Raw genomic sequence first — 21,465 nt, forward strand, 5'->3', positions numbered from 1 at the left:
TTATTAATTTGGGTGTGTTCTCTCCTTTTTCTGATAAGGTTTGCTAAGGGTCTGTCAATTTTGTTAAGTTTTTCGAAGAACCAACTCTTTGTTTTGTTGATTCTTTCTATAGTTTTTTTGGATTCTAATTCATTTAATTCTGATTTAATTTTGGGGATTGATGCATTATATTTGTAACCTGACTTATGGTATTGTAACCTCTTGTACATCTAATAATCAATTTTTAATATGAATATATGTCTCAACTTTATAAATATCCATTATAATACTATTCAATAAAGGTAAATAAGTATTTCTATTTTTTAATTTCATCCTGTGTACTTGTTTACTATTTAAGGAAAAATAATAAATGTCTTCTCTCTATTTTTTTAATGCATTAATGCTGCATAGCTCCAACAAGGTTATCAGACTCATGAGAACTATGACCACATTTTAGGTTCATTGCATATCCAGGAATTAGCTTGAAATATTGCATACCAAAAAAGTAAAAGGGAAAAGAGGGAAAGAAAAACTATCAATCATGAAGTTAATAAGCAGAATATTGTACCTCATTTTGGTGTAACAAACATTTAGTGCATGCCAGATACTGGGTTTGAAGCTAAAGTTTTATACAGTCTGCTTACAGATATGAAAGTCTTTTAACATAAACATTTCTTTCATTATCTGAAAACAGAATGATAGTAAATTGTTAGGATGAATTAAATTAAACGAAATATAGAAAATGCTTAAGTTTTTTTAAAAAGCTACACAAAAGTTCTTCAAGATGAGAATGAATTACTAATAGTTTTGCAAACAAACATAATGAGAGTTAATTAGAAGTAGCTTAAGAAGCTCAGCATTGAAGCCACCATTTGAAGTCAGCCTCAGCAGAAAAGGCTGTGTGACTCAAAGAGCCCAGTAAAATAAGTAAGTCAACAAACAAATGAACAGAAATGGAGCTGTGGCCCAAGGGGATAAAATGCTGACCTTGAGCAAAAAAGCTAAGAGATACAACCTAGGCCTTAAGTTCAAGTACAGTATACACACACACACACAAACACACACACACACATAAAGTAGCTTCAAAAGTAAGGTGAAATTTTCCCCATTCTTAAAACAGTACAACAAACTAGCAAAATAAATCCCAGAGATTACTGAAATGTATATCAATCTTGCATTCTTCATATACCTCATGCTTAAGTAAGGAAAACAGACAGTAAAATGTATACGAAAGTGGAGAGCAATAAAATTTCCACTACTATAGAGATACTTGTCACAAAATATTTCAATTGGGAGCATTATAAAGAGTAAATAGGATAACAAATGGAGTATTTTTTAAAAATACTATTTAGAAAAAGGATAACATGACAGAAAGGCAAAGATAAAACATTTAAAAAAATAGAATCAGCAATAAGGAAAGAAAGGAAGAAAGGAAGAAAGAAAAGAAAGAAAGAAAGAAAGAAAGAAAGAAAGAAAGAAAGAAAGAAAGAAAGAAAGAAAGAAAGAAAGGAAGGAAGGAAGGAAGAAGAAAGGAAGGAAGAAGAAAGGAAGGAAGGAAGGAGTCTCATTTACTTTACAATTATGTCTCAGCATGGAGGGTTTAGAGAAAGAACTAAATTTCACCATATGAAGACACAACTGTATTAAACAAATACTATTGAACTTAAAAGCAGATATCAATCCAAAGACACTGGAGACCTCTGGGTGAACTCTGGAGCTGTAATGTATAAATTACAAAAAAAATGAATTTGTCCTAATTTCTGGAATTTCAGTAACTGCTTCCTCTCAAAACCTGACTTATTGAAACAAATCAAATTCTCCAAATCAAAAGGATTTTAAATATAGAATAAAGCACATTTTTTCACCATAAGAAAATTAACTAAATATCTTGAAAATATAACAGAGAGATTCACTATTTTGGTTTAATCTTTAGTAATATCACATCTAAATATTACCTTTTTAAGAAAGAATCATTAAAAAATTAGAGATTATTTAAACGGGAAATAGGAAAACTCAAATAAAACAATAAAAATACCAAGAACTTTTGTAGATAGCTATTATGGACTCAAATGGAAGTAGTAATTATTTTTTAAAAATCTAAGTTTAGTCTATTGTTTTCTTTAAATGAACTTTAAATGAGATAAAAGATAGAATATTAAATTTTGAAAAGTATACTTATCATTCAAAATCAACTTACATATGTAGTGTATGTATGCATAGGTAATGCACAGCACCTAGATCCAAGCTTTGGCTATTTATTTGAACCAAGGAGAAAGTACAGCAACACAGAAAAGAATAGGGAAGAGAATTTTAAATTCCAGAAGGGAGCAGTTAAATAGTTCTGTTATTTGGCACAAGAAGAAACATATATCCATCCTGACATATTTAAGTCATCCCTACTGCTAGTCACATGGCTTTGAACAGTGATCCTCCTATTTCTCAGTAGTTGGACTCATAAGCATGCATCACTATACCTAACAAGACTTTATCAAATTAAATGTACCCTAAATTACAAAATTTACCAAATTAAGGGAACATAATTAAAGAGAGCTTTATGCCGCATGTTTTTTCTTCTTTTTTTTTTTAAATTTTATTTTCTTGTAAAGATGCTGTACAGAGAGGTTACAGTTACATCAGTAAAGTTTTTCTTTTGTCTTAGGATGGGCAGGTGTGTGACTGGTTCTCCTGAATGTGCTGTCGTGTCACACTCCTGAGCCTTAAAATGAAATTAAACTGGTTTGTATAGCAAGGATGCTACAAATAGTGATTTGTCTTCCAATAAATTGGGGAGGAAATAATTTAGTGCCCTTCTGACATCTTTATATCCTAGTCTCTACTCTAAAAATTATTTCAGTAATTTAAACTGCCACAAACTAGAACAGGACTCTAAAAATGTTTCCATAATTAGAAAATTATCTTAGAATGATAGTTGACTCTATATAATGGTTCTCTTATGCAATTTAGATGGAATTAGAGATCTACTTCACAGCATCTTTTACTTTCCATTTTATCTAACTAATTAAGCTAAAATGATTAATATTAACCTGAAGTTCGCATATTTAAGATACTGACTACCAGTCAAACATTTCCAAGTTAATGGAGAAAAGCTCAGTGTTCCACCACCAAGAGTGCTTACTTTAAACCGAGGTCACAGACTTAGTCAAAGGTTGAATTAAAAAGAAGCCTGTTTTGAAGGGGCTTTTTATCCTTTGAATATTTCTCTACTGATCTGAAAGCATCCAACTTTTACATTTTAAGAACAAGAGCAAAAAGAACAAGGTAGAATAATTTGATTTAAAATGTCTTCTGGCACAGTTCCCATGCAGTCTCTCCAAACCTGGCCATACAAAGACTTAGAAACCTAAAATGTTGCTTCCCTATTGCCCTCCAGCTTTCTAATCCCCCACAAAGAAACTCACAGAACTATGTAGGAAGAAGAAGGGAGTATTGATCAATGTTATCAATCTTCTGTACAAAAGGTTCACATGCATATATATCATAAAAATAATAAGTCCAGCCGGGCACCAGAGACTCACACCTGTAATTCTAGATATCTTACAGGGCTGAGATCTGAGGACCAAGTTTCAAAGCCTTTCCTGCCCAGGCAGGAAAGTCTGTGAGACCCTTACCTTCAATTAATCCACCACTAAAATAATGGCAATGGAACTTGGGCTTCAGTGAGCAAAATAAGCTCAGGGATCGTGCCAAGGCCCTGAGTTCAAGTGCCAGTACTGACACAATAATAACAAGAAAGAAGAAGAAGAAAGAAGGAGAAAGAAGAAAGAAGAAGGAGAAGGAGAAGGAGAGGGAGGAGGAAGAGGAGGAGGGAGGAGGAGAAGGAGAAGTAAGGAGAAGGAGGAGGAGGAGGAGGAGGAGGAGGAGGAGGAGAAGGAAGGAGAAAGAGGAAGAGGAGGAGGAGGAGGAGAAGGAGGAGGAGGAGGAGGAGGAGGAGAAGAAGAAGAAGAAGAAGAAGAAGAAGAAGAAGAAGAAGAAGAAGAAGAAGAACAACAACAACAACAACAACAACAACAACAACAACAACAACAACAATAATAATAATAATATCAAGATCTAGTTCATAAGACTGTGAAAAGATTTTAATGCATATATTGATCATATGATATAAAAATATCCATGAAACATTTAACTCTAAACTTTTTCCACATAAAATGACTTCATACTTTATCATAATATATAAAATCTGCAGGCTAAAAGAAAAAATTGATCCAAAGAAAGAAAAAGAATTCTAGATATTGTGAAATATTTTCAAATACAAAAGTCCAAGATCTTCTTTTACACTTTTACACTTAGTTCACTTATTTTAGGTAGGGATGAAGTTGTGCAAGTCTAGCTTTTCTTGACAAACCAATCCTGATAGGTCGGTTACATGTCTTAAGAGGTCGTACCCGTGCAATGCCTTGTGAAAAATGACTGCCTAAAAGCAAAAGACAACAAAAATTACATAAAGGAGTAAAAGTTATCAATATGCTTCAAAAATCTTTACTTACCTTTAATCATAAGACTAGCTCAGGATGTTTTAGTGTACTAGCCATTTTAAATACACTTTCACTTAATATTACATGCAAATTAAAATATGGAAACTTAAGCTCAGAAAAGTTAGGTGATTTATCCAAGCTAAAGCAATAACTAAATAAAATCAGCATTATATACAGGCTGTTTATCTTAACAAAAACATGCTTACATATATCAATGCAAATATTAAAACACAGTTTTATAAAGTGAATTTTAAAGTTGTGTTTTAAATAACATTTGATGTTTAACCAATTTGTTACTGCTAGGATATGTATCAGTAAATTATGACTATTTTCTAAAAGTATGAAACAGTATTTATCTTAAACCAACTTACAATATTTTTGTCATGCTAAAAACATAAGAATATGACAATCACCTTAAAAGATAATCTAGAAAAAAATTAACTAAAGATCTTACCTTCTTTCAATAAGTCATTAATTTTTTCTTCCTTACATTCATCAGGAAGAAAAGCATGTCTATTAGGTAAAGGAGTTTTACAAGCTGAAAATGAAGATTAATATGTTATATCAAAATGTAACTTTCCTTTTTTTTTTTTTTTGGTTGGTCGTGGGGCTTGAACTCTGGGCTTGGGTGCTGTTCCTTTAAAAAATGTTAATGCTATAAGCAAACTATTTTTCCACAAATAACTCTTTCAGTTGGCTATTAATGTTTAGAGAAATAAAGTAGGAAAGATTCTTCATAACTCCTTACAAAACACTTCTTCAATTTCAAATGAGCCCTGTATGGCAAAATAGTGTTTGCTAATAAATATTCATCTTCTACTTACTATTATTCTTTTCCATTAAAAAAACATGCTTGTCTAAAACAGGAAAAAGAGAAAGGAATAACTTTTTTATAGTAAAAAAGATTAAAGTGAATTTCAGGGGTTAGATGTGTGTGGTTCAAGCTATGGAATGCTGGTCTAAGGAATTGTAAGACCTGAGTTTAAACCCTAGTGCCAAAAAAAGAAAAAGAAAAATAGAAAGTGTATGCATACCTTCTTCAGAAGCAGAATATAGTATTTTTTTCTCTGATCTTCTAGGATAACAATACTCAGAGAGAACTTCCCGTTCTCTGACTCCAGGTGCCGTTTTCCATTTAAATAAACTTTGGTATCTTTTTAGTGTAGTAGGACTGGCTATCTTATCACAAGGCAAAGAAATTGTACATGTTTTGTTTGCAGCAAAAATGTTCAAATCCTTTCTTCTCTCCATTTTTGCCTCCTCCACATCATTACTTGCTCCAATGTAATTTCCTTGGCTCTTGTGTTTTTCCACAGTGCTTAGAATTTCATTTTCTTTACTAATTTCATGAAACTGACAAAGTTCTTCAAGAACTAAATCAAATTTACTCTTCATCTCAAAATCTTTTGCTATTGTCAGAGCTTCTGTTGACAAACATTTAACCACTGAGGCTTGAAAACATTCATTGTTCTCTTCACTTGAATCAGATTCAAATTGATGATTAACACACAATATAGAGTCAGTCTTTAGATGAAACGGCTTTGAATTTGCCGGCTTACTTTCTTGAAAAATACTTGTGTATTCATTTTTGTCAGCTCTGTGATTTTGACTAACAAATTTGGTTTCTTCCACATTTACTTTCTCACTCATTAATGAAACAGCCTGCACAGAAGGTACGCGTCCCATTGGAAAAAATCTATCTTTCTCTTCTTTTTCTAAATGAATACCTTTATAAACCCATAAAGTTTTTGTTAAATTTGATGCTGTGACTTTTACCTCTTTTGGGAAAGTAAAGTTATATCTTTTCCCTTCTATTTCACTCAGCAAGTTCTCAAAATTTAACATGTGAGTTATGGTATTGTTCTGTTCACTATGTAGTGTGTTTTGGCTTATGGGTATGGCCTGTTGCTTGGTATTAAAGAAATTTTCAAATATATACTTAAAATTGAAATGACTGACTGTATCATGATCCTGTTTTCTTTCAGTGTAACTATGGCAAGTCCAGCTTTCCACATTAGTATGTTGTTCAGGACAACTTGTAATCTTAAAATTAAATACATTTGTCAAACTGTTTTTTCCTGCATCATCAAAATATATTGGAAGAGGAAATTTTTTGTATGCTTCAAAAATAAGAAGACATTTATTTTTAGTGGTCATGCTAATGGAATCAATGTTTTGTTTCTTAGGCCCCTCAAGAACTTGTTTAGTTTCAGATAGCTTTCTTTTCTTTAAGAGAGGTTTCAAGCTATTTTGTAATGGTCTCGAAAAAGTTAGAATCCTTATTGTGTGATTCCCTACTATACTATTTTTTGGATAATTTAAATGTACTATCAATTGTAATTCAGAATCATTTTCAATTCTTGATAAAAAATCAAATATATTTAGAAAAAAAATTATGTTGGCTTTTAAAATGTCAATTAAATCATCTGAAACTCCAGATTGTAAATATTTGTGTAAAATGGCATTCCTTATATTCATAAACATATTTCTGTCTATCACTAATTTGTCTTTCACATTAATTTGTCCTTCACACCTCAAAATTCCATACCAGTTTATAATACTATCATCTGTAATACTGTGTAAAATGTTGCCTAAAAGGAAGTCATTTTCCATAGTATATCTTAACTGTAACATAATACCATTTTGTCCTTCATCACTTAACAGAACAATTTTGATTAATGTTTTCTGGTTGCCCACATTTCCTATCATCAGAGGATTTGATTGTTGTGTATGAATACTTGTGAGTTTTGTACAGGGATAATCATTGTGTAAAAAGTCTAATTCTAGTAGTTGAGGAAAATTCAAAATTTCTCCAGTGTTTTTCATATTTTCGCGGTTACTCTTGTAACTCTCTATAATCCAACAATTTTGCCCGTTTCTTTTCAAAATATGTCTAACGCTGCTATCCCAGCCTTTAGATTTTTCCAACCTGACAGGTATGAAACTGTCCCAGCTTCTTTTTGCTCCCTTCCAGTCTGCATTTGCCAGTATTACAGTGGAATTCTTTTTAGAGTCTCTTACACACTTGATACTACTATAGTGATAGATTGTACTGAGCAAACCTTTTTTCTTCTCAAGAGCGTTTTGGTTGCTGTTTGACTGCGGGATACCTTCAAAATAGTCAGGGAAATTATATTCTGCATCTACAATTTTTTTATCATCCTGTACTTCTTGCTTCTCAACATCAGGTCTATTTTGGCACCAGTAAATGTTTGTGAAATCCCAAACATATGCTTCCAATTTGTCATTCTTTTTCTTTGCTATTTCCTTTAAATAGACAAAGGACATGTTGCTATTTAAATCCTTTGGAAACTCAAGGATACTTGTTGTGATGCTACCTCGAAAATAGCTGAGTTTGGCAATTTCCAATCTGGGCAGGTTTTGAGACTTTGATATTTTTAGTACGGATGAGGAGATGCTATTTTCTTTCCAATCTGATGGCATGACACCGTCAACTCTGCATCTGTTCTCGTCCTCTTCCTCGTTAGAGGTAACATCTAAAAACGGGCTTTCGGGCGATCTTGCGGAACTAGGGGACTTTAGAACAGCGTCTCTCTCTTTGGGAGTGTGGTGTGCGACTCCATGAATAAGGCCTGCGGGGGTGCGAGGCGACCTGGCTTCAGCCTGGGAGCTGTCTCCGCGGACCACACGGAAAACCTCTCCTTCCCGCCGCCCAGGTTCCCCAGGCCTTCCTGAGGCCCTCCATCCGGAACCCCAACTTCGTGAGGAGAAAGGGAACTCGCTCTTCTGCCAGGCCACGTTCCATATCTTCACCCCCCGGGCCGGGCCCCCCACACCCGGGCCCCAGGCGCCCTCCACGCCCGCCACGCCCGCGGTCTGCCTCGCGAGGAGCCTCGGGAAGCTGCTAGGCCGCCAGCGCCACACCTGTTCTACCCCAGGCACCCGGGGCGGCTGCCACCCCGCCCGGGAGACTCCGCTTGCCTCCTCCTGACGAGGACGTTTGCTAGGGGGTGGTGGGGAGTCAGGGTCTTCGGACCCTTCCCGCTCGGCCGGCGGAGGCGAGGGGTGAGGGAGAGACATGGAGGGGCCGAATTGCCTTCCTCCGGGATCTGTCCAAGGTCCCCGCCGCGCGCCAGCCTTTTAAAGAGGAGCAGAGCGGCTTCGCCCCGCCCTCTGAACCCTCCCTTTCCCCGCCCCCGACACGCCCCCTAGCTGTAATCTAGGCGATCTTACTGTGGATTTCCACGCCCATGACGCGCCCCCAGCACGCCCCCCATAAGCCCCGCCCAGTCCTCCCACCCACCCCTGCGCGTGAGCGGCTCTTCGCCTCAGCGCAGCCCGCGGCACGCACTTACTTTGTCGGGTTTTGCCGCCTTTTCGTGAAAGCCCCACCGAAGCGGGTCAGAAAGTTTCAAGTCTTCCTTCTGACAGAACGGGAAAAACAAATTCGAATCTCGGCTCTCATAGTTGTGAGTGGAAAAACCTTTTATTCTTGAAAATGCTGAAAGTTAGTGTTTCCCCCCAGAAGCGACCGTTGCCGGGTTGGGTTCCTCTGGGGACGCCTCTGGTGAAACCAAGGAAACCCCACTCCGAGCTCTGCGGCTGGGGAAAGGGGTTGTGTTGTTTTCCTTTGCTTAATTTAGTTTTTAAACATCCCAGAGACACTTCAAATCTGCTTCCACTTCCCTGTGTATACTTATGGAAAGAGCTAGTCTACGTCCATCAAATGATGTGGGTGGGGAACTAAATATCCTAATAATGACTATTGTCCAAATAAAATTGTGACAATGATTCGTTTTCACATAGGCAGTCGAAGCTTTTCTCCCTATTATGGATAATATTACTAAGATATAAAAATTATGTTTGGACTTTTAGACATAGTGTCAGCCTAAGTCATAACCAGTACTGATTCACACGTAACAATGAATTTTTATAATGCCTTTTGTTGTTTTGAAAATCGGTGTTTTTGTGATTAGTAGTCAATGCATCTTTTTACTTTTTTATTGTTATTGTAATGATGAAGTACAGAGGGGCTACAATTACACTAAGTCAGGTAAGCAGTACATTTCTGTTTGGAAAATATCATCCCTTCCCTTGCTCTCTACCAGTTTTTCCTTCCCATCGCTACATACAAGTTGTATAGCTCATTTTCAACATAATGTCTACTGGATGCCAGTGCTGCATTTGTTAAGTCCAATGCATATTCTTTGTAAAACAAAGCAGAAAACAGCTGTCTTTTTTTCTTACATATTTCTTAATAAATCTGTAATTAGCTCAGTAATCAAAAACCTCTATTTTGCTTAATTTAATAAATCATGTAAGTGGTTAATAAATACTCTAAGCCTAAAACTTCTTTACAAAAATTAAAATATATTTAAAATAATAAGAACCATTAACAAAAGTATTCATATTGAATGCAGGGGGTCAGGAAATATCAGTAAAATTATTCTAAATAAATATAGCTCTAAATACCACATATAGCATTTTTATCCAGTCAATGAAAAGCACTAGATAGGAAAATATTTCAGAATACCTTGAAGGGCTAAAAGAGTGCCTAATTTATTAGAGTGCCTGCCTAGTAAGCTTTAGACCCTGAAGTCTATGAGACACATCTCCAATTAACCATCAAAAAGTGAAGTGGCTCAAGTGGTAGAAAGCTAACCTTGAGCAACAATGCTCAGGACAGTGCCCAGGCCTGGTCCTGTGTTTAAACTGCAGTACTAGCACACACACACACACACACACACACACACACAAACACACACACACACACACACTATAGGAAAAAGAAGAAGGGAGGAAGGAAGGAAGGAAGGAAGGAAGGAAGGAAGGAAGGAAGGAAGGAAAGAAGGAAGGAAGGAAGGAAGATGACAAAACTAAGAAAAAAGAAAGGATAGAAATAACTTGATACATACAATTAACCTTTCTTCAGAGCAATGACAGTAACTTATAACACAAATATTATCTGTGGAGCCTGAACTCTGGGCCTGGGAGCTGTCCCTCAGCTCTTCAGCTCAAGACTAGTGCTAGGCACAGTGCCACTTGTGGCTTTTCTGCTTATGTGGTGCTGAGGAATTGAACCCAGGGCCTCATGCATGCAAGGCAAGCACTCTACCATTGAGCCACCTTCCCAGCCCCAAGCTTACTTTTATGAGATACTCATCACCCTATTCCTGATAGAGGTAGCCAGTGTGTGGTTTGCAAGCCAGATTATTTTGATTGAAAAATCAGAATTTAAATGACCTACAAGTTTGTTCAGGTTTTCCACAGCCCCCACTATTCCTTACCGTTACGTCAAGCCCAAATCTAGCATATATTGGGACTAGTTTTCCTCCTTGTCTACCTCCATAAAATGACTTGCTTTTCTATACCTGTACTTCCTCTCAGTCGTTTTCCCATGGTTTGTCGTGGGCATATTTGCCTAATGTATGGTGGCAGCCTTTACTTCATGTTCTGTGGTGATTCCTAACCTTTACATGTCTAAATTGTATGTCAGGAGTGCATTAATATATTTTCTGCATGTTTAGCTAGTCAGAGATAACCTTTTCCCAGAGCCCAAAGTACTGAAAACTCAGGTAGAGATATTCAACTATTTACTACATCTATCTGAAGTTCCAGCACAGTTCAGCCTCAATTAAAAAAAAATCATCACTGAAATGAAAGCTATATTGTATTAGATTTGGGGGAGTTATAAATAACACCTTTTAAAACATAATTGTATACTCTTTCAATTAACTTTCCACAAGAATCTTTTCAAGATTTGGGGGTGGCAGTTTACCTTTTAAAAAAAATAATGTTTACCTTTTAACCATACAAATTTATACTTACTTAGATTGCTTTTTCACAGTTTTGTTTGACTGAGATTCATCATTTTGCTGTGATTGACTGCTCAATACATATTTTGTTAGGCATTGCAAATTGATACATCTTACTTATTTACTCCAGCTTTTTTTATAATTAACAAAAATATGTATTTTATTGCTGTGAAGGCCAGAAAATCTAACCTAGGGGAGCCAGTATGTGGCAGAAGCTTTCTTTTTTTTTTATTTTATTGTGAAAATACTGTACAGAGGGGTTACAATTACATGGGCAAGATAGTGAGTACATTTCTTATCAAGCATTGTAGCCTCCTCCTTTGTTTACCCTTCCCATCCCTTCCCAGCCTCCCCCCACCCCCCTACCCAATCCTCCCCCCCCCCCCACCAAAGTTGTAACGTTCATTTTCGACATGACAACTTGTACTTCTCATTGTTGCAACGGGTCCACCTGTATCCTTATTTAAACGAATTGTTTTTCCCCTTCCCCTCCACAAATTATACCGACATCAAATACAGTGAAAGCAGGGGTTATACTGTGGGGGAGGGACATACAAAGCAACAAAGAAGTAATCTTATAAATGCGTTAGAAACAAATGCATGAAAGAAAAAAATCATTTAAATACATATCTTAGGGTTCATTTTCCTAATATCACCTTATCTGACCTTTTCTGCTTGACTCATACATATACTAGATATTGCAAATAAGGGAAACCATGGGACCTATGTTTCTTTGGGCTTGGCTTACTTCACTTAATATAATTTTTTCCAAGTCTTTCCATTTCCTAACAAATGGGGCAATGTCATTCTTTCTGAAAAATAAGTGGGCTAAAGACTTAAAGAGAAACTTCTCTGAAGAAGAAAGAAGGATGGCCAATAGACACATGAAGAAATGCTCAACCTCCCTATCCATAAAAGAAATGTAAATCAAAACAACATTGAGATACCACCTCACCCCAGTTAGAATGGCAAAAATCAAGAATTCTAAGAACAACAGATGCTGGAGGGGATGTGCACAGAAGGGAACCTTACTTCATTGTTGGCGGGAGTGTAAACTTGTTCAACCACTTTGGAAAGTAGTATGGAGGTTCCTCAAAAGACTCCACATAGAGCTCCCCTATGACCCAGCAATCCCACTTTTGGGCATTTACCCAAATGTTTACAAACAAGACCACACTAAAGCTACCAGCACAACTATGTTTATTGCAGCATTATTTACCATAGCTAAGATAAGGAACCAACCCAGATGCCCCTCAGTAGATGAATGGATCAAGAAAATGTGGTATATATACACAATGGAATTACTCCAGCTTTTTTAAGGGATTATATATGTTCATATTAAATAAAAACCATGCTGAATATATTTCTTAAATTCTGAAAGCAAAATATATTAGTAGTGAGGTGAGTAGGCTGTGGAATCAATATAAGTTTAAATTCTGTAATCCACTTTTTCCTAGATATATAATATCCAAAAATTATGTAGCTTTTAGGCCCACAACTCACAGCTATGATCTTACCTATTCAGAAAGTTGATATCTGAGAATCTAAAAAAAAATCATCCTTGATTAAAAAAAAATCTCAAGTGCAAGCAAAATTCCTTGTTGATCAAGCCCTGGTGCCAATGTGTACACGCGCGTGCACGCGCGCGCACACACACACACACACACACACACACACACACACACACACACACATATTTACCATTTTAGTAGCACAGATCCTGTAAGTGGGAGTTGTGGTGTAGAACCAGACTCATAGGTGATAGTGTGAATTAAATGTAAAGCTTTAAGTGAAGTTCTGGGCACCTAAGTCAGTGCCCACTGAAGTTTTTTTTTTTTTTTTTATTTCAGTTGTGATCATTATTATGAAGTTCTCAGCACGTTGATCTAGCTCCTACAGATTCAGATGAGCTGATTGTCAGCCTTTATTCCCAACTCCTGATTTGACTGATTTCCCATGGGTAGTTTAGAGTGGGTCCTGATGGAAGTATTTACACCACTGACATTAGCAAGTGCTACAGATCACAGCTTTCCTTCTAGCAAGCCAGTTGTAAAACTGTTTCCAGAATAGCACTGTATGAAATTCTATGTTATGCTATTTCAGCTACAGTTCCATGTAAATTAATTCATACTACCTAGCTGTAGCTGTTGTATGCCAAGCAGTTCATAAGAGTCGTCTGGTAAACCTTCATACTAAGTAATTGTTCAGCCAGATTTACATAGCATTTCAGATATCGATTGTATTGTTTGTAAGATTATATAATGGTTAGCTGTATCTATACCATCTTGCTCAATAAATCATTATGACATTGATTAAAAACAAATTAATTCGTAGACACTTGTATTTTCAGAGTTTCCATGACACCAGCCATACAATAGACAAGATCCTCAATTACTGATATAAACACATACCAAATGGGTGATATACAAAATAACTACTACTAAAAATAAATATTGCGAGACAGATATGGGGGAGAATGAGAGAGGGTGTAATACTGATCAAGATGCATTGTACTTTTAAAGGAACATGTTGAATTGAAATCCCTTTTGTATACTTACTTAAAGTAAATAAATAAATAAATACTGTGGGCTTTTAACTTTCTCTTCAAGTATGGAAATGGGTGAGGGGCAAAAAAAAATTGCTCAATAAACATGTATATTTCACAGTAACCTGAGTATAGACAATCACTTTTAATAAACTGGGATAAGAACTCAGAGTCTCAAACTTGTTCAGCTTGCTTGTTTGGCTTGTTTGGATACCTGGCATTCTATTACTTGAGTCACATCCCCAGCCTGGCTTTTTGAGTTATTTTGGAGTGAGAGTCTCAAAGAACTTTTCTGTCCAGGCTGGACTTGAACTGATCTCAGCCTTCTGAGTATCTAGGGTTATACATGTGAGTCCCCAGCACCCAGTTGATAATCACTTTAAAAAATATAAGGTGTATGACATTTTTTTGGAGAGAATAAAAGAGAAAACTCTTCAAACTTTTTCAAAGGCCTTAGAAAGAGGTAATCAATTCTAAGGAAGCCAACAAACGAACAGCAAGGGGAACAATAATATAGTCTAGAAAAATAAAGGAGAGAGAAATATATAGAGAAGAGGATAAATATCTCTCTAGGCTTTCAAATGTTTACACTGGTTGCCAAAAGATGGTTCCAGTATCTGTTGCCAAAGACTAGAAATTTCCGCTGTCAAATCCAGTTTCCTTTATTCTCTTAGTCTGATTGCATAGAAATTAACTCAAACAGTAAGTTACTTTCAGTTAAATGTTTTTATAATATCCAGCATATCTACTACAAACTTGTATTACATAAAACATAGAAACACTTGTTGATTGATGTGAAATTTTTCTAATATCCATGTAGCATAACATCCCATTGTGCTAAGTATATAAATTATATATTTTCTATACAAATATGCACAATTTAAATATTTCAACAGTAAAAGTAATTAACTTATTAACAGTAATAAATGATTTATTATTCATTTATTATATTTTTATTGTTGTTAAGTGATGTTATTCTTTAAAAATTACTTTAAATTTTTATCTCTTAAAAATCAATGCAGGGCTGGGAATGTGGCTTAGTGGTAGAGTGCTCATCTAGTATGCATGAAGCCCTCTGAATTCAATTCCTCAGTACCACAGAAAAGGCCAGAAGTTGTGCTGTGGCTCAAGTGGTAGAGTGCTAGCCTTAAGCAAAAGAAGCTCAGGGACAGTGCCCTGGCTCTGAGCTCAAACCCCAGGACTGGCAAAAAAAAAAAAAAAATCAATGTAGCAGGCTGCCGGTGGCTCACGCCTGTAATCTTAGTTTCTCAGAGGCTGAGATCTGAGGAATGTGGTTCAAAACCAGCCCGGGCAGGAAAGTTCGTGAAACTCTTATCTCCAATAAGTCATCAGAAAACCAGAAATGGCACTGTGGCTCAAGTAGTAGAGTGCTTGCCTTGAGATGAAGAGCTCAGGGACAGTGCCCTGGCCTAGAGTTCAAGCCTCACGACTGACAAAAAACAAAACAAAACAAAACAAAAAACACCAAAAAGCAGGAAGCAGAGCTGTGCATCAAATGGTAGAGTGCTAGCTTAGAGCAAAAAAAGCTTAAGGATAGTGCCCAAGCCCTGAGTTCAAGCCTCAAAATCGGCTTATTTTTCAGCCAATCCACAATCAACATATTAGTGTACTGCTGCAGCATTCACTCAGAAATTAGTAAGGTGTAGAGACAATGACTGTTTCTGAGAATACCCATGTGCTAGAAAGCTAAAAGTACAGAAGTGAGGCTGTGGCTCAAGTGATAGAGTGCTTGCCTTGAGCTGAGGGACAGCACCCAGGCCCAGAGTTCAAGCCCCACAACTGGAAGAAAAAAAAAAAAAGCTAAAAGTACACTAAAAAATAGGGCCTATTAGTTGGGCTTGGTGGCTCACACCTGTAATCCTAGCTACTTAGGAGGCTGAGATCTGAGGAAAGTGATTTGAAATCAGCCAGGGCATAAAAGTCCATGAGTCTCTTATCTCCAAACTACTAAGAAAAAGCTGGAATTGGCACTGTGCCTCAAGTGGTAGAGTGCTAGTCTTGAGCACAAAGAGGCTCAGGAACAGTGCCCAGGCCCTGAGTTCAAGCCCTACAACTGGCAAAATAAATAAATAAATAAAGCCTGATCTATAACTGAGAATGTATTATGTAACTTCATTTTCAAGTTATTGTTTAACATTACAGTGTTACTAATACTCAATTTTATTCAGACATGCATCAGGTAGCCTGGGAAATTAAACAAAATTTACATTACTCTAGCAATGTTGCCATGATCTATGCACTTAATCTGATTTTCATGAGCCACAATATAAAAATCCTCTCAGGAAATTATATTAAATGAACTCAAAATCAAAATCATAAATTTAATTGTTTTCAAATGGAAGCAACTGGTTCAATGTCATCTCAGATACAAATTAGCATTATTAAATTATTATCCAGAATAGCATTAAGTGTTCAATAAATGTTTGCTGGATATAGATGGCAATAATGGTTTGCTATACGAAGTTCCTTTTCTGCCATATCTAGGAAAAATTATTTGTTATAATGACTTGGGCTTTTGAAAATACATTTAGAAGATGCTGCTTATAGATTATCACAGAAAGAGAACAATATTTGAAATAATATGCACTAAAAACTCAACTAAATCCAAGAGAATTTGATTGATAGATAAAGGAGGTTTTCAACTTGAATGGTATAAGAGTAGATTAAGAAGTTTGTTCTTGTAATGCATACCATAAGTCTTTTAAATCAGAGTTGTATAAATAACCTCAAATTTGATTCAAGTGCACTGTTGGCCTTTGAAAACAGAGTCATATGCTCCTTGTGTTCTAGTAGGAAAAAAGAAACAAAACCTTACAAATGGTAACCGTTCAGTTAAAAGACTGAAATAGAAAATACTGGTGCCAATATTAATTCAAAAAATTGGATTGGATAGATACTTAATAGGATTCACAAATGTAACTAATGGCTAAGCATATTAATTTGCCCTTATATAGAGATCGGAGAGAAGTTAAAAATATCCAAGTGAAAAATGAAAAGGATTTAAAGTAAGAGGATGTCACCTCTTGGAAAATTCTGAGTCAACTAGTGCTCCCCAAAGTAGGGATGAACAACAAAGCAAAATAGTACTTATTTATTAAAATAAAGACAGCAAAGGGGCATTTGCTCTAAAGACATGTGAGTAAAACATATTTTTATTCCATAAAAAGAAAAAAGAAAATTTTAGAAGACAACCAGTTAGCATTTTCAGAAAAAAAAAAAGAAAGAAAGAAATGGCCTGTCTGGAGTCAAAGCACAAAGATAACTAACTGAAATAAACACAGAATGTTAAGGCAAAAAAGAAACCATATTAAGTGTATGACCAGAATCAAAATCTGCACTGAACATTGAAAAAGCAAACTTGATTCCACAGAAGACCAAAATCAATGATAAAAATTAACAGGCTACACAGCCCATAAAATATACAAGAAATATCAAAGTTGAATGTGACATTTTTAAACTTCATAAATTAGATTTTTCTGACACAGGAAGAAACTAACACAACTATCTCCATACTAACCCATAAAAATATCTAATTGGTCTACTTTGGCTCTGGTGTTTGACACACAACACATAATAGCCAGAGACATTTCTTTCAATTACATAAGAGACTAAGAAAGCTATTAAACTATGGACAAGGCATTAACTGCTCTTAAAATCTACAGACTGCAGCTGTGAAAATAATCTATGGATAGATACATTCATAGATATATATACCCCTACATAGAGATGTCATAAAAACAAGCATGTGTACATAAGTATGTGATGTGTATATGTATAAAAAATTAATTGAATTAAATATCAATGTTTTATAAAATTATATTGAAACATCTATTGTTGTTTTCATTAATTTTCTTATTCCTAAATTATAATTCACTATTGAATATTGTTGCCATCCCAAGCAAGAATCTGGACCTGGAAAAGATGATGGAAATTCAAGAAACATTGTGTTAGCCCCACCGAGAATTTACTAAGACTGGGTTTTCACTAGAGTTTCACCTAGTTCTACTGCTATAGGCAGTAACTCCTAGAAAGGATTGTAATATGTAGACTTTCTAAACTGTAAATTAAGGCAGTAATATCTCTCTAGGGGTCAGATAAAATATGATTGTGAAATCATTTTAAAGCTATAAAATGGGAAGTATTTTCCATAGTTTCACACTTACAATTTCTACCTAATGTAAAGAAAACAAGAATAATAGAAGTTGTTGAAAATTGCTTAGTGAATGAATATTTTAAATACTTTTTTTTTCTTTGTCAGTCATGGGGCCTGAACTCTGGGCCTGAGTGCTGCCCCTCAGCTCTTCAGCTCAAGGCTAGCACTCTGTCATTAGAGCCACAGCACCACTTCCGGCTTTTTCTGCTTATGTGGTGCTGAGGAATTGAACCCAGGACCTCATGCATGCAAGGCAAGCACTCTACCACTGAGCCACCTTCCCAGGCCCTATTTTAAATACTTTAAATGTAGATTCATCACATGACAAAAATGTCATACTATAATATCAATTTAACAAAGATAGAAGATACTTGTGCAAATTTCTAAATTTGTTATTTTAGCGATAGTTTTAAACTCAGAACAGGTTTTTATCCTCTCTCTTTTTTCTCTCTATCTGAGTTCTATACTTATAATATTATAACTTTTCATTTGACTTTTTAAGGTTAAAAACTAGATAACATAAGCTTTTATTAGGCCCTTAACTGATTGCTATTACAAATATCTTGTGTTTAAATACAGCTTTATATTTTGTGAACAGTTTTGGATATTTTAACTTGACTAATCTTTACGGTTCATAAATTATCTGCTGTATGTGATGAAAAGCCTTCAGTAAAGATATATTTCAGTTGAAATTGAAGGATTACAAGGGCTCGCAGCCCCTTCCACTCTTGCATGTACACTTTTCTAAGTGGCCTTTATATTTTGCTTTGGAATTATATGCCTTCTTCCCCAGGGTTTGTTTGTTTGTTTGTTATTTTTTAATTTTTATTTTCACTTTTTGCTTTTTCTGGCTTTATTTCTCTACTGTTCCATTGAACAAACAAGCAAACAAAAAGACTCTTTGAAACAAATCAAGGGAAAGAAGATCATTCCCAAAGAAAGAACATTTGCAAAAGTACAGAGAAATAAAACATTGCAAGCTTCTTAGCCTAATCTCCTCCTTAGTAGCCATTACACTATCTTAAGCCCTGCTGTAAAGCATGGCCTTTCCCCAAAATCTGATGATACAGGCTCTTCCCTGAAAATAGCTGATTCAGATCTTATCTTATGGATTCAATTGATAGCTGCAACCATAAATCTCAGCCCCACCACAAAGAAATCCCCCACTTTCACACACCTCACAAACCACTCCCCACCCGTAGTGAAATTCTCTACCCTCAGCCTCCTAGCTATATAAACCTCCTTGCTCAAGGACAAGTGCTGTCCCTACCCAAGAGGGTCAGCCTGTCAGCTTGCTGACCATAAACTTCACTGTAAGTGACTTGAAGTCCACAGGTTCTTCTGGACTGAGGCTTTCAAGGGTTAGCAACCTACCAGTACTACATTGTGATGGACTATAAGGCACTAGAAGAACATCACAAGAGATGGCTCTGGATAGGCTTGGGATAGATAGTCAGAAAATGGTCTTAAAGTGTCTTATATGTGGTGCTAAGGATTTTTTTCCTCCAAGGAAACCACTTAAAAGTTTTATTCAAGGGAGTGACTTGATTTCATTTGAGTGTTCAAAATAATCCTGGAATGAGAAAAGCAAGCCCAAGTACACACTACAGTAAGCAGCAAGAATGATGGATCGATAACACAATTAGAAGATTGATTTCATAAAAATTATGTAATTATTTGATAGAGAATGAGAAAAATGGGCGATGCTGAAGATGACATATAAAGGTCTGATTTAGATGACAGGTTGACAGTGATCACCATCAAAATGCTAGGGGAGGGGGCAGGAAGAGGAGGAAGTAGAGCTCCGTGGAGAAAACGGGGGAAGGGAGCTAATTATTATAGAGATTGGGTCTGTCTGACATATCTGTAGGAAATTCTCATAAAAATTATTTTTAAGTAATTGTAAATAAGAAATCAAAAGTAAGAAATTATCACAATTTTAATTAGAATGGGATTAAGATAAATTAAGACTGAAGAAAGTTGGCACTGTCATTGTAATTATAAAATGCTTGTATAGGATCAAATATCATCTAACACTTCCAGATGTTTCAGTTAAGTATCCAATTTGGGAAATTTATAAATCACACTATTAATGTGTAATCAGAACTCTTTTAGATGTACCCATGAGTAATATTGGAACAATATTGCTTATATTCTTGTCATAGAATAGGTTTTGTCATCTTTTAAAAAAATTAAAATTTGCATAGTAAAATTTTAGATAAGCATATGTATGCCCCTCTTTTAAAAAAAAAAAGAGAAAGTCATCTGAAGATATTACTAATACATATTTTACATCAGTCTTATGGTACTTATTTCATGAGCAAATAGTTATTGTAAGGTGTATACTGACCTGAAAACCCTCTTCACCTACTGCCTAGGCCAAAATTGGGGCCCAGATGATGTTTGATAAATAAGATAAAACATAAATCAATCTGTATCCATTGTTGTGTTCATCAACATCCATCACTACAGCAAGATGTCTCAGATGATTAACAACTAAAGACAAAAGGTTAATTTGGGCTCTCAGTTTTGGAGTTCCCAGTCCAAGATTTGGTAAACTCATTCATATGTGCCTCTGACAGAGATAATGGATGTCAATGGTCAAGAACATGAGGCAGAAAGGCTGACTCCATGTCTAGGAAGCTGACTAGAAAGCAGAGTAGCCAGGCTACCACAATTTCTTTAGTAAGCAAGCCTCCAATAACCAAGCAACCTGCCCCGAGGCCTTCCATCCTGAAGGTCTACAGCTCCAGCATTTCCCAAAGCACCATCGGGTGGGCCAAATCCTTAAAATAAAATATAAATCTTCCAGCAACATTAAACCACCAAACTCTAGCAACTACTAAATACTACTTCTAGTTAGTTACTCAAGCATTTAAAATAAGGCTAGTCCAATCTCCTAGAAACTGTGGTCTAGAAAATAAAACTACACTCTGAAAAAAAAATCAAATATGATCACTGGTTAGTAATTCCCTTTTTGAATACTACCACTTTAGGATAGAAAAGTGAATTTTAAAGCAGAAATAATGGAAACAATACTAAAAACTGAAGGAATCTATTGCCTCCTTCAGGCAGTAAGTAAAAATAGAAACTAAATTATGATTTTTTAAAATATAAACAATGTGGAATTTACTTGTGCTGGGTATCTCTGGGAAAGAGGCATAAGATTGGCTACTTTTATGTTCTTTAGATTTATGTTAAGGTTCCCAGTTGGGGTTGAGAAATTTATTTTGTCTATTATTATTATCATTATTACTATTATTTTTAAATAGTTTTTTAACTTTTATTTTTAAGTAGTTGTACATAGAAGTTGCCATTTAATAAAGCAGTTATGAATATATCTCTTGATCGACATTCTTACCCATTCCTCCCCTACCCAACCCTTCCCTCACTTCTAAATTTTGCAGGACATACATTGGACTCTTGTCTGCATTTTCCCTTGCTTCTCCTCTTGATACTCCTTTCTCCTTGACCTCATCCCACCATTCAGTAGCT

The 21,465-nt window shown here is 35.7% G+C and overlaps 2 protein-coding genes across 2 annotated transcripts in view; one reads left to right on the forward strand and one right to left on the reverse strand.

Moving 5' to 3' along the window:
- Positions 1 to 4,295: 4,295 nt before the first annotated feature.
- Positions 4,296 to 8,516, reverse strand: Rad51ap2 (RAD51 associated protein 2). Its single transcript, XM_070025694.1, has 3 exons — positions 5,510 to 8,516; positions 4,930 to 5,013; positions 4,296 to 4,414 (listed from the first exon to the last, which is right to left on the reverse strand). The coding sequence occupies exons 1-3, from the start codon at positions 8,514 to 8,516 to the stop codon at positions 4,296 to 4,298; spliced, it is 3,210 nt and encodes a 1,069-aa protein (XP_069881795.1).
- A 251-nt stretch (positions 8,517 to 8,767) lies between these two features.
- Positions 8,768 to 21,465, forward strand: part of Vsnl1 (visinin like 1) — a 114,256-nt gene continuing 101,558 nt past the window's right edge. Inside the window, exon 1 of the mRNA XM_070025025.1 lies at positions 8,768 to 8,905. The gene's annotated coding sequence lies outside the window, so the exon portion shown is untranslated. The remainder of the gene's footprint in view (positions 8,906 to 21,465) is intronic.

The sequence above is a fragment of the Dipodomys merriami genome, unplaced genomic scaffold (assembly GCF_024711535.1).
Source record: "Dipodomys merriami isolate MVZ:Mamm:240054 unplaced genomic scaffold, mDipMer1.0.p SCAF_17, whole genome shotgun sequence".
Taxonomy (NCBI): domain Eukaryota; kingdom Metazoa; phylum Chordata; class Mammalia; order Rodentia; family Heteromyidae; genus Dipodomys; species Dipodomys merriami.

What these genes read in the sequence shown, in the direction of transcription:
- Rad51ap2 (XM_070025694.1), bottom strand. Translation starts at nt 8,516, where the DNA reads ATGTCTCTCCCTCACCCCTCGCCTCCGCCGGCCGAGCGGGAAGGGTCC. An exon ending in ATATTCTGCTTCTGAAGAAG is followed by an intron (nt 5,014 to 5,509) that starts GTATGCATACAC and finishes CTTCATTTTCAG; the next exon opens with CTTGTAAAACTCCTTTACCT. An exon ending in TAATGACTTATTGAAAGAAG is followed by an intron (nt 4,415 to 4,929) that starts GTAAGATCTTTA and finishes TTTTGCTTTTAG; the next exon opens with GCAGTCATTTTTCACAAGGC.